A 17,166-nucleotide genomic window follows, 5' to 3' on the forward strand; every position below is an offset into this window, starting at 1 on the left:
CAAGCATTGTAGAAATCTCTTATCATTAATTAGACACCATTCCGAGACTACTCTTTTCATGATGGACAAGTATACAAATTGAATCATCTTGGTGTTCCTTGCTAGTTAGACCACTTGATCCTCCCAAAGGAAGTGCATTCCTTCGCATATGATAGGAATTTTGACACTAAAAATCCTCTCCATCATATGTTTTATTACTCGTTATTAATATTTAAATTGTTGTGTTCTTTTTTATTATTTTTATTTTTTTCAATATTTGAATTTTTGTTTTCTTTTGTATTTTTCAGTTGTTCTTTTTTTTTTTTTTTTTTCAATATTTGAATTTTTGTTTTCTTTTGTATTTTTCAGTTTTATTTATTTATTTTTATTTTGAAAACTTGAGATTTTTTTGTAGTCGTAATCTTTGGTTTTAATTCCATGGTTGAAAAATTGTTGAGATTTTAATGTTTTTCTAAGTCATGATATTTTATCTTTAATGCTATGGTTGAAAACAGTGATAAATATTTTTTCCTAACACCATGCTTGAAAATTGTAGGAATTTTAAAGTTTTTCAAAGACGTGATATTTTAAATTTAATGTCATGTCTAAAAATCGTTGGAATTTTAAGGCTTTTCAAAGACATGATATTTTATCTTTAATGTCATGCTTGAATATCGTTGGAAATTTAAAGTTTTTAGAATCATTATATTCTATTTTTAACGTCATTATTAAACAATGTTGAAAATTTACCCTGAAAAAAAAAGACATTATTCTAGCATGAACACATTTTGTTTTCAAGGTGTTTTTTACACAACAAATTTAGGTTTTACTGCCATTTTTAAAAAATGTTGAAAATGTACCATGAAAAAAGAAGAAGTTATTCCAACATCAACACTTTTTGTTTTCAACCTAATTTTTCATGTTTTTTGGGGGTTTTTGGGCTAGAGTACCCATTTTAAGTTAATAAGTCCCATTTGATCGGTAACTATGTTGGAAAGAAAAGGCGAGAGAGAGGCTCTTTGTTGAATTGCACATTAGCATACATATGCTAACCAATGGGTTATTGGAGGTAAGACCATAATCAAATCACCTACCACATTTTGTTTTAACTCAATGTAGTACATGGACAATGACATGGTTTGAATGTTAATGCATAACAAGTATAGAGTGCAAGACACCAACAAAGGGCTAGTGTTTGATACATTGAGGCCAATAGAGCACCTCTAGGTCCACCACCTCTAGAAATAGAAATTAGGCTTTTAGTTAGCCTTCAAGGGCCTTTGGTAGATACAGAGGGATGCCCTAGATGTGTTTTTGCCTCTACCTTGACATGGAATGTTGTCATGATTAATATGATATGATACATGCACATGTACTATACTCAAGTTTGCAAACATTTAACCATGAAGAAAATATTGATTTAGTCCACCATTGAAAATTTAAAGGACATTATCTATGCATGTGTATTCCATGTTGCCAATTCCATTTATCCATCTTCATTTATTTTATCTATGCAAAACACACACCCTAACAATAAATCCTTAGATTTTGTAGGTTGCATAAGAAATTTATCAAGAAAAAAAAGCAACTCCATTAGGTAAAACTTTAATGCAATTATATAGCCATTTGGAGTTCAATGAATATCTTTCAGCTTTGCTCCACTCAATGTGGTTACCTGTAATAAACCAAACTGTTTCATTCTTGACTGTCCAAATAAATAAAATAACACAAGGGAATATATATGGATTGAAATAATATATCGAGTATAAACAATGAAAGATGACAATATTATAAGATTAATATAAATGAATCTATATAGATAAAAATAATATATTGAGTATAGAACATAACAGATGATTACAATAACATGTGACATTGTATATAACTATATATTAAATAGTCACATACTTGAATAAACATGCCTTTTAGATATGTGACCTTTGGTTATTTAATATTGTTTATTATTATTATTATTAGTGGTGTATTTGTTGGATTTATATTTCTCTTCTATTCTATGGCTCAATGCTAAACCATTTTTGTTTTCTACAATTCAATTTGGTGAAATTTGTCACACTGCATGCATTTCTACATGATCCACATGATCATGGCTATTTAAACATGCCTTTTTTATCTACTCTTTACCTTTAAGGTAAATTTTAATGCAACAACACATCTTTTATGAAGCGTGCAAATAGCAATGAGATCTCAACAATGCAAACTAATTTCTCAAAGGAATGCATGTAAATGAGGTAAAACTACATATCTTTTCCAATCAAACAAATAGACAACATATATCTCTTTTTATATCTGCCTAAGGCAGGTTATATTGTTTTTGGTTTGGACCAAAAAACCTTTTGACTTTCAATTAGTTCTGAATTTTTTTAGCAAATTCTATAAAGTTTATAAAAGTTTTGGAAAAATTAATACTTAATCTGAATATTTTTGAAATTTTAAAAATATTTTTTCAATTTCTTAAATTGTAAATTTCTTTTTTCCAATTGGCTCATGTACAATGAATGATTAATTTTATGGGCTTTTAAATTAAATTGTCAGAGATGAAAAAATATATTAAAAAAATGTCAATTTGCCAAGTGTACTTATTTGACTGAAGCCATTATTAGGCTGTACCATAAATTAATATAGAAGGCCTTATTAAATTGTACCATAGATTAATGGAGGATACCATACTATGTACCATTATGTCCTCCATTCATGCCACGTAAACAAACATATCTATAGTCGAAAGAATGTGCTCTATATTTGCAGCCTCGTGCTTCAAATTTGATGTGGTTCAAACTCTATTTTAGAAACTTTGTATTCTTGTATATAGAGTAGGTATTAAATTTGATTTATTTAAAGTTTTCACATTTTCCAATTAAATCTCCACTTATTTTAGATGTTTCTTTTTTTGACTTGAAAGTGAGTAATCTCTATTTTTTATCTCTAAATTTTATGTATTCTTAGTCGCATTTTCCATCAAATTTTCTACTTTGATCAAAGTTCCCTTTCCTCGACATTGAATGCCTAGTAATCACTTTTCTTTAGCTCTGAATTTGATGCATTCGTACTTATATTTCTGGATTTTTGAATTTCATATTTGTTAACCTAATTACTTTATTTTTTTCACATTTTCTATTGCTATAACGTTTAAATTAAGCTATATATTTTTATACATTAATTTAGCCATAATTTTAACCATAAATAATAATAATAATAATAATAATTATAAATATATTCTATCCATTAAATAAATATGTTATACATGTTAATTTTTAACATGTCACTTATTTATAAATTAATAAAATTTAAAGTGAAATCTAATTAAAATGTTTCTTTCCCTACTAAATAATGTTTGGTAAAATATACAAATATATTTTTCTAAGTTGTAACTTTATTGTTAAGCTATATATTTTTATACATTAATTTAGCCATAATTTTAACGATAAATAATAATAATAATAATAATAATTATAAATATATTCTATCCATTAAATAAATATGTTATACATGTTAATTTTTAACATGTCACTTATTTATAAATTAATAAAATTTAAAGTGAAATCTAATTAAAATGTTTCTTTCCCTACTAAATAATGTTTGGTAAAATATACAAATATATTTTTCTAAGTTGTAACTTTATTGTTCAAAAGTAATAAGCTTAAATAAGTATATAAATATATTTTTCTAAGTTGTAACTTTATTGTTTCAAAAACAATAAGCTTAAATAAAAATATCACTTGAAGTCTAATCAAATGTATTAAAATTTAAAATCAATTTAAATATTAATAACATTATTTATAATATTTATTTTATATATAAATATTATAATAATATATAAAATCATTTACTTTATTTAATATTTTTTAACATATTAATATCAATTGATATAATTTATTGTAATATATGTTATTATTTATATATAAATTAATATTTAATATGGTAAATCACCAACCATATTACTCATTATATTTTTCTTCCTATAAATTTCATTCAATATTATCATGGTATATAAAATTTGATTTTTCTTATATAAATTGACCTAAAAATATATTAATTTTAGTTGTTTATGTAATTTATTTGTAATGTAAATGTTTTTATTTTTATTTATATTATTTTAATTTGATTTAATTATTTATTTTTATTATGAAAATAAATTAAAATATTTTTATGGATCTTCAATTATATTCACATAAGTTAATATTCTTTTTGCTTTTGCTTTAATTTTGCTATTTTTTTTACAAGAGATGAGTAATAAACAACAATGCTGTATATTAAGCTTGTTTATAATGGAATTAATCCGTCCACAGAAAAAGAAAGAAAATATATTAATTTACAAATAGAATTCTTTCAAATGTGATAAAATATCAAATAAGCGAAATACTCCATGACTTGCTGATGCTTGAATTTGTTACTTGACCCCTAAGACCATTTGGCCTTTTATACGATGTTACATAAAAGAAGACAATTCCCCTCAAGAGTTTACTTACAGAAGAATAACACAAATATGGGGATGACAAAATTGGATGCTTGTAGCAACAAATAATCTCAACGAAGTTGCATTTGTTGAAAGCATAAACTGAAAAACTCAACCTAACCGTTCTGATGAGCCTTGGTCTTCAATACACTTGATGGTATCTGCATAGACGGAAAAGCGTTTCTTGAATCCTTGTTCTAACAGTTAAGGATAATGACAGCAGACCAGAACAATGGATATTAGAATAGTGAGAAATGCAGTAAAACTTCATACTGCAGGACGGCATACACTGCTATACCCAGTGTTTTGAAAAGATGTAAGCAGAAAGAGAAAAAATAATTTCAAGGTAGTTTACCTTCACATGATGGGGCATGATCTTGACATCATAGGGTGGATCCAGCCATGCTTCACTTGAGTAATTCAAAAAATTTTCTAGTCTGCTTGTATACACATCGGCATATCGTTGGATGTTATAAGCAAAGGCAGATTCCCTTCCTGTGTCTGTAAGAAAGGCTGCACCAAAGTAAGGATTGAACATAGCCTTCATTGCACGCCGTGACTTTTGTCGTTCTTCATTTATTGCATTCAGGAGAGCATTGTCCGCATCATTTCTTGGCTTATTTCTTAGCAATGAGTGAAATTTTGCCAGAAATTCTTGTACTATGTGGAATTTTGCCTGCATGGAACAAATAAATATTAACAGCAGCAATATTTTACTTTTTAGCTTGATGACAGCACATGTGCATTTTTCTTTCTAACCAATCTAGCTTTATCAGCACTGGAAATCTCGAGGAAAACTGTAAGATGACTTGGTTTGAATGAGCCAGGCAAATCTGTTCAGGAATCAGAATAGAAAGGTCCAGATCAGTTTACTTTGAATACTTGGAAACAAGGATACATATTGATGTATAACATGCAACTTTGTGGAACTAGCATACGATGGCACCCCATTTTGCGAGGTTAAAACTCTTCCCCTTCCCCATGGAAAATGTCATTGGGGAAACCCTCCAGGTGCTTCCTCACATTCCATGAATGATAGCAGGGGTAAATGCTGCTAGAGTATATCATGTACTCCTAACCTAGAGGGACTCTACGATACTTGAACCTATGGCCTCTTCGTGATCTCCGCTTTGAAACTTGTCTGTTCAAATTGATTGAACTTACTAATCTTGCTAGGTTAGAAATATTAAGCATATTGCTTTTACTGATACATAAAGGCAAATGTCAAAGTTGGAAGATAACCCAAAGAAGTAAACAATGATAACTCAAAGAAGCAAGATATTGTTCTATATGGCACAAGGATATTTGAAAACATACTTTCTAGATTTTTTGAATGCAGATTTCCACAGTTGTAATTCATAGTGAGAAGAGTAGTTTTAACACAACTTTTCCAGAAATTACTCTTCTCACGATACTTTCTAGATTCCACTTTTAAAAACCAACATGGATCCATACTAACCCTGGGTCTATTAAGCAACAAGAAGGATAAAAAAGGAACCAGGACAGTGCTTAAAAAATTTGGTTTAAGACGGATCTACCCTGATTTTTGAATTATTATTTTCTCTTTTGTTACTATGGTCGATGCTTTTTTACATATTTTTTTTATTATCATGACTGGATTTTGCTTTTTCTGTTTTACAATACAGATCTCAACTATTATTTCATTTTATTTTAGTCGTGTGACATATATTACACATTTTGTCCATAACAGGCTGTAGAACGCACCTTACTTCTATCTATATAATTATACCTTAAATGCATATAAAAAATACACATATACTATAAAATGCATATACTATAAGTGCTCCAGAGAACACTTATATCTAGAAGATTTGCTTGCACTAAAAAATGCGCTATATTTACCATTTGATGTAAATGAATACAAAGCATTCAATTACTTTACCTGACTGATAGAAAGTTTGGCTGTTGGCATGTCAAGCAAACTAGTGTAATACGCAGGGTATGCAAAGACAGCTTTGCACAAAGTTTGAAAAATCTTTGGAAGCACTCTTAGAGGATAGCATAGGCTGAATTGGAGGTACAATGATACAATCCACTCACGAATTCAAGAAAGCATTGACGATGTTAAAGAAAGATGGAATCATCTTGATACATGGTATTTGAGCCCAAATCTTGATACAAAAGAGAAAACTTAAACCGCAATTAATTGACGCACATATAGCTAATGCCATATCTAAGATAAGATAAGATAATTTTATTAATGTCCAACAAATGACCAAAATAGGTCAACGGGACTGTCGGTTACAATGATTACATCATGCCAAGCCGGTGGACCAAACGGTCCCCTTTAACATTTCTTTTAAAAAGAAGAAAATACATCTATAATCGAAGTAAATGTAAATGTAGAGGCTAGAAGCTCCCGGCTTCGAAACAAAGCGCTGCGATGAAGCAGAGAAGGAGAAGAAGAAAAAGGGGGGGGTGGGGGGAAGGAGTCTCCTGTCCAATTCCTACTCTTAACATCTGAGGCCGAGAGAAGAAAACTGAGAGAAGCTCATCAAAGTCTGTTTTCCTGTGGGCATATTGGTTTGTTGCTGCTGTCGCCTGGAGGTTCTAGGGTGCCTTCCAAGGGTGGATCCAATCTTGGAGCGTTGGGGTAGTTTGGTGGGTCGGCCCCCCCGGGACCGCACTAATCCGGTCTCAGTATCTGTGGGTCGGTCGATGGTTCTTTTGGTGCCCCATTCTGGCGGTAGCGCCCTAAAGAAGTCCGTGATCTTCTGTGTGGCGTCCGATCTGGTGGGGGGCTGAAGAAAACGAGCCTGAAATCTGAAGGCCTCCTGGAGATAAAGTGCAAGGCATCTCGGATCAACATATCTGAGGACGCTGGTCAAAGTTTGAGAAGACCTAAAGAGACAATGGAAACGACCTCGAATCTCGTAGTAAGTAGGGCATCCGAAGATGAAGTGTGTCTCTGTCTCTATCTCCTATAAGTGGCAGAGCTGGCAAATCTTATCTGCCCTATCGATGTGATGATCTGTCTCCACTCGGAGTCTGTGAGACCCAACTCTGAACTGCCTGAGGGGGATTCTAAGGGCATGCATCCAATGCTGGAACGTGTACTGGGGTCTAATGATGAGCCCATCCCTGATCTCCAGGCAATGCTCTGTGTAGAAGGCCATTTTTGGACACAACCCATTGGGAGGATTGGTCCTTGTAGTCTGAATGTATCGTCTGTAAATATCCTCCTTAATAATTTTATTCAACTCTTGCTGATTGGGAAGGAGGTGGCCTAGAGCATTCAGAGAGTACTGAAAAGGAGGGAGATGGTCAATCTGGATTCCTGAAGCCTCAAGAAATTCTGTCACACCGGTGTACCAACATTTGGATCGACCTGTCTGCACACGGACGATGTTCTCCGAGGAGCAATATGCTAAATATGGGTATTTGTCTCAACCCTTCCTCGCATCTGCCAGGCCTCGGAGTCTGTGCAAGAGAAATAGTAACCTGAATATCACCTCTAGGCGAAAAGGTTGAGTCCCGAACTTTGCTAGAATGATGTGCTGAGGAACTGTCTTCTTGCACCTAATGAAACAACACAAAAGGAGGGTCTGGACCCGCTTTGCTGAAGCCCAATTTGACTCTAGGAGAGAGGAACCCCAAATCTCTGAGCTGTAAAGTACTGTGGGGCGAATCAAAGTGTTCATGATGCTCATTTTGGATGAGATGTCTTGGAAATGGTGCCGGAAACACTGCCTCTCCAGAAGGGCTAGGGAGCCATACCCTTTGTTGATTCGAGGTTGAAGGGCTGGCCGCAGGCTGAAGCGAGACCCTGAAAACTGAACTCCCAAATATGTATAGGTGCTGACAATCTCGATCTCTTCTCCTTTAAATAGGAAGTGGAAGTCCGAGGTTTTCTTGACTCCATTGAAGATAATCACTTTGGTTTTACCCAAGTTCACAGTTAGATGCCTCTGGTCACAAAAAGCTGCGAGAGCATCCAGCTATCTTTGAAGGCCTTCTTGGGAGGAGGCAATAAGGGCAATATCGTCTGCAAAGAGGAGGATGGAAATCAGGACCTGGTGAAGAAGACACCCATCTGTACCTTGGATATGCTCCCGAAGGAAGGACTCAAGCTCATCGATATAGATCCCGAATAAAGTAGGAGAAAGGGGGCATCCTTGTTTGACTCCAATGGTGCTTCGGATGAAATCCGACATTCCTCTCACTGTGCAGAGACGGCCAAGGACGGTCTCATAGAGGCGCATGATAGCTGTCAGGAGAGTCGAGGAGATGCCAATCTCTCTTAGTCTCTGGAAAAGATCTTCCCTCGGGACTGAGTCGAAGGCCTTCCGGAAGTCAACAAAGCAGCAATACACTTTAGAGGATTGATGCCTAGCCTCCTCGATCACCGCACGAAGAGTAAGGACGTGGTCGATCGTCTGGTGATCTGGGCGGAACCCTGCTTGGCCCTTGGCCCTGAGTTGTCTCTGCTCAAGGAAATGGGAAAGTGTCTTGTGGAGTGCTGTAGCATATAGCTTGGAGAATGTGTGCCCAACCATGATTGTCCTGTAGTTGTTGGGGTCGGAAGTAGGCCCTGACTTGTGGATCAGGTAGATAATGTGGTGTGACCAACCATCGGAAATCCATCCCAAACCACCTGGTTGAAAAGGTCCACCAGATATCCTACTAGGGGGCGAAGTCCATGCTTGAAGAATTCTGCCTGGAAGCCTTCTTCGTCTACCACCCTGCTGCTATTCATTGTCCATATTGCCTCTCTGATATCTTTGTTAGAGAAAAGGTGGCAGGAGGTGGGGGGGGGGAAGTAACCTAAATCAGAGGCTGCCAAGGGATGTCATACAGCTGGGAGGTGTGGGAGAACATTGAGGCAGGATCAAGGTTGACAGGGGTAGGTGAGCGCCCGGAAATCTTTAGGGGAGCGAAGGGGGAGAGTAGAAAGAGCATGTCTCCTATGGGCAATGAAAAGGCGCTTCTTGCGGCGAAGGAGGTAGCGGTAGGCTGAACAGAGGTCAGGGTATGTTGGTAAGGAGTTCTGGAATGCGTGTCAAAGGTCCTGATGCATAGACTTGCATTCCTGGTCATACCATTTATTCATAGGGCATTTTCCCGGTTTGCGGGAGGTGGTGGCGGTACGGGTAGAATGGGGAAAGGATTGGAGTGCAGCTTCCCAGATTGCATATGAGAGGCACTAGTATTTGTCCTTGGCGGAGCTAAGAGAGGCGAATTGGGACTCCGATGGGAGTGTCTGTCTGAGGATAGAGGAGAAGAGATTAGGGTCACCCTCCTCAAATTGGAAGGTGGCCTTGGGAGCGCTGTGGGGAAGAGTAGGAGATAGATTCGGGAGGTCAAACTATAGAGAGAGTGAGAGCAGTGCATGATCTGTGAGAGGGATGGGGATGATCGAGAAATTTTTGATGTAAGGGAGGAGATTTGGATTTGCAATAGCATGGTCAACCACACTTGCCCCGCCTCCAAATGGTCTGCAGGTAAAGAAGTGCGAGGATGGGAAACAAGGTAGTCCATTCAGGATTACCATCTCATGAGATTCTCCCAACTGTAGTAGGTATTTCCCATAGGCTGTGGTGGGTCCCAAGTGATCCTCAGAGGTCCGGTGCATGTCGATCGTGGTCAGGTCAATCCCCCGAGTGCAAAATATACCTCTCTCTGGTCGTGCATAGGAGTCTGGAGGTCTTGGGTCTGGGCATTGAAGTCCCTCGTGAGAATGACGTCCCCTACTGCCGAAAACCTGGTGCTGTCAATTTACAGGTCTGTAAAAGGGTCTTCGTCTGAGCTATTGTGAATAGCGTAGGAAGACGAGATAGGTGGAAAGTAATAGACTGCGACATAAATGTCTCTCAGAGGTGATGTTCTGGCTCTGATCCGAATCCACATGAATCTGGCATACTCATCGGTTGCGACCACTGATACTATGCTCCTGAGGCTATCACGGACGAGCCAAGCAACACCCCCTGATCCCCTAACACCTCCTGAACTCCGTGTCTCCTGTCTGCAAATTGCAGTCCACTGGTATCCTGTAATGTAAGGTTATTAATGAGAATTTTAATGGCAGAGAAAGAAGAATGAAATTTGGCAACGATAAGACAAAGTCTCTCTTCTAAAAGGGAGAAACCTTCATCTTGTTAATTTGGCAGCTCAGTGACAAATTCCAATCATCATCACTTGGATTTAGATTAGTAGATCTTGGAGAATTTCACATTCCCTTTTGGAGGACGAGTTTGGTTTCATGGGTGAATTTTGATGTTTGAATACTATTCTCTTGATCTTGGAGCTTCAAAATTGTTTTGATTTGAGGATTGGATATACTCATTGTACATGTAAGTGCTAGCTTTCATGTTTATCTTTTTGTTTCTCTTGTCACAAGATTAATGTATGGTATTTTCTCTCTCTAGGTCTAAAATTGCCTTTAATTTATGCGAAATTGTGGAATTTTTGATCTCTTGATGCGTTGCATATGTTACATGTGTCATGTATAATGGGTATATGTTCCTCGAGGTTTGATTTCATTGAATACACCTTGATAAGTTGTCAATTCATGCACATCGAAGTATAAATTCCTTGGTCGCTGCTTGCATGCACTAATTTGCCATGCCAAGTTGCCTAAAGGTCTCCTTGATTGGGTTAAGTCTTTCCAAACCACAAAATCAACTTGACTCCATCTCTCCCAAAGGAAAGACATTGATCTAACCATTGGTTGTCACTTAAAATAATAATTTTCTTGCCTTTTTCTCCTCCTTCTAGGCCTAACCCTAGTAGGTCATCTAGGGCATCAATCAAATTCCTTTGAGCCGTCCAAACATCTTGAATTTTGGTCCACTACTACATTGGGGTTTTATCAAGAGGTCCTCAAATTTTGAGGCAAATTCGACAGTGGAATCCCGAGATATAGCAAGCCTTAGCCATAAGACCAATTCTTGCCCGAGGTTGATTTGGGTTAGTGTCCTCACTTGGATCATTGCATTCAAATGTTAAAAGATAACTTGTCCTTTGATCCTATTCTCTCCCCTAATTAGGTCAAGCCCCTCCTTAGTTGATCAGCTCCATACCCTTGACCTAGTCTGGGTCCACTTGGGTTCTTTGTGGTCCCACAACTCTACAACTCAAATTCCAGAAGGACTACATAGAATTAATTTCTTCAAAAAGATCCTTAAGCTAGGGAAGCCCCTTGTCAAAGCATAGCCTCCAACCCTAGGCCTAGGTATCTTCATAGCCCTTCTTAGAGAGCTAATCACCTTGCTTTCAAAGCAAGCAAGCCAATTATTTGAGCCTCTCTTGTGAATAGGCTTTAGGAATCACCTTACATCTTCCATCGATCCATCCATTCTTGTGATTTTAGTTGCATGGTCCCGCTTCTCGATACCATATACATTACTCCTCTCAGCTCATTACACCCCGATTCATCATATTTTCCATCCAAGTCCACATGTGTCCACTGGGTCCACAAGGAGTTAGCCTACCCTTCCCCTTGTTGACACCTTGGGTTGGGCTTAGAATAAAGCCTCGGAGGTTGAGGCAACTAAAAACAAAAGAAAAAGCATATTTGGCCACTCTGAAAAGGAAATTGTACTATAAAATGCAAAAGATGGCTGGGACATACACATTTAGCATGTGGGCAAAAGCCAAGCATAAACTCTACCCCTTATCTGTGGCCATCACCCTAGTTCTTATGGGCCCTAGATGAGCCTCATCCACATTAAGGAACCCATGACTGTCCCAACCCCTGGTGGGCGATAAACTGCCCCACCTTAAAAGGGGGTATCTACTGCTATATACTACACATCATGCTCTCATTCCCTAGAGCCCCGAGCAGTTATGAAGAAAAATCAATCAAAGGCAAAAGGCATATGAAGAAGGGTGGAAAAACAAAGCCCTGGGGTAACTTATGTACCACGATTGCTCCCTCCTACACTCATATACCCAGATGTGGGCTTCCCCATTATAGCTACCCTTGTACCATGGCACGTGGCTTGGAGCTTCTCCCCTGATCCCCACTCCATTTCATCATTATATTATATGCCACCTACAATTTGATGGATGTACCATGGACAGGTCACCCCCTTTAAAGGATGAAAACACCTAATAAATGTTGAAATTTCTAAGTATTCCCATTAGAAATTTCATCTGTATTTTCTAGTTTATTTCGCTTACTTGTTAATTACGAACAAGTTATTTAACCATATAAATTCTGAAATAAACACAATACAGTCTCAACCATCTACAGATCAACAACTAAAAGAAATAACAAACACACAAGTGACACCGTTATTTTTGGACAATTCGTCTTTAGAAAAACCCAACTTGGGAAAACCGGTGCAACAATTTTGAGGGTTATTTTATTATGTAGTCTTTTTGAGTACAACTGGGTGCCAAACCGACTCACCCTACAGAGAAAATAATCCGACAATAATACCTCTCTACTCGGAAGCATATATTCAGAAAGTCTGTCCCACGAAACCCTCTCTAGCATAATCTGAAGCTCAGTGTCAGCCCGAAACTCACTGCGTCAGCCCTCTGAGGTGCTGCGCAGCCTCTACGACCCTTTGCGTCACTCCTGCAGCCTCTGCGTGGATGACGTAGGCCCTTCTGGCCTCTGCGCAGTCTCTTCAGCGTCTGCATGGTTCCCTTTGGCTCAGTGTCTGCCTCTTTCTGCTTCTACACTGGTCTCTCGACACTATCTCTGCCTCTCTGCCTCGTACTCACTGCCCCTCACTGCAACTGATCAATGATTCAATTTCTCTTAGCAAACCCCACTCTAGAAAATCGAATGATTGATCACTCTGGTGTATTCTCCAACTGACCCTCAAGCCTCCTCTTATACTTTTTATGTTGGTCCTTCAATGACTGAAATTACATCTCTAATCAACGGCTAAGATTAGATTTGGTTTGATCCATGTCATTTAGAACCTTCTAACCTAGTTTTATATTAATACCCATTAATATTTTATTTTTCCTAAGTTTAGACTTAGGAACTCCATTAAAAATATTAATTATTTTAATATTTCCTTAACCAGATAGAATATGCCCAAACCATTTCTGGGTCTTGGAGATCTCATGTGCTTTAGCCTCTCCACCAATTTTCATGGCTAGAGCACATTTGATGCTACCCCAAATTAACACTCCCTCTTAGAGAGTATTGTGCTCTAGTAATACTCCACACTGAGCATCACTCTGATTATACGGCACCGGTACTTGCGCTGATGCTAGGCCTCCCCGCCCAACATCCTCTGCATTGCTGCATCCTGTATTGCTGCCCATGGCCTTGTCACTGCCACTACTGCATCCGTACGACAACTCCCTCTGCGTTCGCGCTGCTGTTGGTCCTTTCTCCCAACACTGCATCTGCATTGCAACCCCTTCTCATCATGCTGCATCATTCTACTACTAACTGCTACTGCACTGCAACTCAGTTACTGAGAAGTACATAACTGATCCACTCAACTACTAACATCCCTGTCAGGCTAGAAACACTCCCGATGTTGAGGCTCTCTCTGTCGCTATCTCGTGCTCCCTCTACTGCCTCTACGCTGCTGCAACAATTCCCTGCCTCTCACACCACTGCAAACCTCTCTATGCCATCCTGCACTGCTGCAACCTCCTCTGTGCCTTTCGCACTGCTGCAATCCTCTTTGCGCTGCTCGAGACTACTGCACTATAGCACTATCAGCCGCTTCAGCCACATCCGTTTCTACCGACATCCGTCATCCTGCTACTCTCACTTCGGGGCTCCCGTAGACACGTATAATTCAAGAGTTTGGGTACCTCAAGGATCCTGCCCCTCATCGCCTGTAGTCTTCTTCACTACAGCTCGATGTCTCCCCACCTCTTCTCTACAGATATATGAGCACTCATGGCACAATCGTCATCCTCTTCTACCTCCTTTTCCGTCTTTGTTAGCGCTGCCTTGGAGTCAGACGCCTCTCCCTTATTCTTTTTCCTCGGACACTGGTTTGCATAATGCCCGAGTTCCCCACAGTTGAAGCACTTAATCTTGGAGAGGTCATTTTTCTTCCTCTTCTCCTGCTTCCCCACAGATGCCAAAGCTGCATCCTCTTCCTCTTCTTTCTTGATTCAAACTCCTTTGCTGCTACTTTCCGTCTTGGACAGTCGTTTGATCTCTTCTTGGTGAAGAGATGCCCACAATTCTTCCCAATTTGGAAGATTCACCCTGCCCAGAATGCTCTGGACGAATGTCTCCCACTCCTCGGAGATTGCGTTTAGAGCGGTCCTTACCATCAACTCTTGATCCGGCGTGGCCCCTATGGAAGTTAGTTGGTCTTGGATCTCCTTCAATCTACCGAGGAAGTGATCTATCTGCTCCCCCTTCTGCATCTGGTATGACCGCAGCTCATTCTCAAGTAACATCTTCCTCTGCATGGAAGTATGCTGGCGCAACGTCTTCAGGGTGTCCTACATTTCCTTCGCTGTTTCCTTCTTGGCAATGTGTTGGACCACATGATTCTTGATCCCATCAAGGATTATGCATTTCGCCTTGGCCATTGCTTCTTCGCATTTTTCATTTGTCAGTTGGGTCAACTGGGATAGCCACTGTTCTCAAGGCAAAGACCTTGATCCAATGTCTATCTAGAATGGACAGGATCTTGGCTTTCCAGACCACAAAGTTAGACGCCCCGTCCAACTTGTCTTGATCCCTCAATCCATTCATGACCATCTCTCTGCTCTTCCTTTCGACTCCTTTGAGTCTCTACTTCCCTTTGGAAGTTCTCTGCTAGACTCCCTCTGAGTCTTGATTTCCCTCCTGGAAATCCACCTGCCAATCGTCAAGTCGCACCTCTCCGATCTCCTATGCTCTTGCAACACTGATCTGGATTTCTTGGCTAGAAATCCGCTTAGGTAGCGACTCCCTCTACCTTGGTTTTGCCTCGTTAGGTATTGTTCTGTCTCGGCAGCAACAACACCCCACCAGCTTCACTCCCCGCAATCTTCCCACAGCTTCCTATGCCCCAGCAACTGAAGGACTGAGCCTCTAGGCTCTGCGCAATCCCGACACTAGCTGAAATGCTCCCCTAGCCAACTGCGTCAACCCTCCTGGTCTCTACGTGGCTCTTCGTGAGCCTTTTCTGCCCTCCTCAGCCTCTACGCTGGCCTCTCTCTGGCCCGAACTGATGACGCAGTCCCTCTGCATCAACCCTTCTCTACCGCTTTCTGCAAGGAACAACTTCTATCACTCGGGACAACTATTTCTACTGCAAATGCTCTGCTTCAGCTGGTGCCTTCAGCTCTCCTGTGATCTGCAATGCTCTGATACCATGTTGAAATTTCTAAGTATTACCTGTTAGAAATTTTATTTGTATTCTCTAGTTTATTCCGTCTACTTGTTAATTACGAACAAGTTATTTAACCATATAAATACTGAAATAAACACAATATAGTCTTAACCATCTACAGATCAATCGCTGAAAGAAATAGAAAACACACAAGTGACACCGTTATTTTTGGATAACTCATCCCTGGAAAAACCCAACTTGGGAAAACGGTGCAACAATTCTGAGGGTTATTTTATTATGCAGTCTTTCTGAGTACAACTGGGTGCCAAACTGGCTCACCCAACAGAGAAAATAATCCGGCAGTAATACCTCTCTATTCGGAAGTAGATATTCGGAAAGTCTGCCCCACGAAACCCTCTCCGGCACAATCTAAAGCTCTGCGTTAGCCCGGAACTCACTGCGTCAACCCTCTATGGCCCTCTGCATCACTCCTGCAGCCTCTGCATGGATGACGCAGGCCCTTTTGGCCTCTGTGCGGTCTCTTCAACCTCTGCGTGGCTCGCTCTAGCTCAGCATCTACCTCTCTCTGCTTCTGCGCTGGTCTCTTGGCACTATCTCTGCCTCTCTGCTTCGTACTCACCACCCCTTGCTGCAACTGATCACTGATTCGATTTCTCTTAGCAAACCCCACTCTAGAAAATCGAATGACTGATCACTCTGGTGTATTCTCCAATTGACCCTCAAGCCTCCTCTTATACTTTTCCTGTTGGTCCTTTAACGACCAAGATTACATCTCTAATCAACAATGAAGATTAGATTTGGCTTGATTCATGTCATTTATAACCTTCTAACCTAGTTTTATATTAATACCCATTAATATTTTATTTTTCCTAAGTTTAGACTTAGGAACTCCATTAAAAATATTAATTATTTTAATATCTCCTTAACTGGGTAGAATCTACCCAAACCATTTCTAGGTCTTGGGGATCTCATGTGCTTTTGCCTCTCCACCAATTTTCATGGCTAGAGCACATCTGATGCTACCCCGAATCAACAATAGGGTCCTTGGTCAGCGCCTTTATTGAGTTTGGAGAAACTTGTACATGCCAAAGCCCACTATGGAAGGGTGTGCCCATTTGAAAGTGTAACTAGGTTTGGTCTTCATAATGACATGTAATTATGATTTTATGTATAGAGATGTAGATAAGAAAAATGTAATTATTATGTTGACTTGCTTCATGGGTTTCATGAGCAAGGGATTTTGTATTTGAATCAAGAATCCCATTGAGAGTCTTTAGGGTTTATTCATCTAGAGATAAAACAATCATTGTCATGAAGTCATGTTACACTTTGTAATAGGTCAATATTGTCTATGTAAAGTATCCTCCAAGAACTTGTCACCAAACCCCTTCAAGTCGACCTACAAACCATGAAGAAACTGCAAGATGAAGTCGGCCTAAACTCCAGCTGTCAAGTTGGCCTAAAGGGCAACGA

The 17,166-nt window shown here is 39.0% G+C and overlaps 1 protein-coding gene across 3 annotated transcripts in view; it reads right to left on the reverse strand.

Moving 5' to 3' along the window:
• Positions 1-4,304: 4,304 nt before the first annotated feature.
• The window catches only part of LOC149138115 (HAD-superfamily hydrolase, subfamily IG, 5'-nucleotidase), a 619,402-nt gene continuing 606,540 nt past the window's right edge, over positions 4,305-17,166 (reverse strand). For all 3 annotated transcript variants that reach the window (XM_089449021.1, XM_089449020.1, XM_089449019.1), the window contains 2 exons: positions 4,809-5,129; positions 4,305-4,614 (listed from right to left, as the gene is read on the reverse strand). In XM_089449021.1, the coding sequence (XP_089305147.1) occupies positions 4,570-4,614; positions 4,809-5,129 (366 nt within the window). In that variant the 3' untranslated portion in view covers positions 4,305-4,569. The remainder of the gene's footprint in view (positions 4,615-4,808; positions 5,130-17,166) is intronic.

Source organism: Pinus tabuliformis, chromosome X (assembly GCF_031772625.1).
Source record: "Pinus tabuliformis cultivar Carrire ecotype Pingquan chromosome X, CPIR1, whole genome shotgun sequence".
NCBI lineage: Eukaryota > Viridiplantae > Streptophyta > Pinopsida > Pinales > Pinaceae > Pinus > Pinus tabuliformis.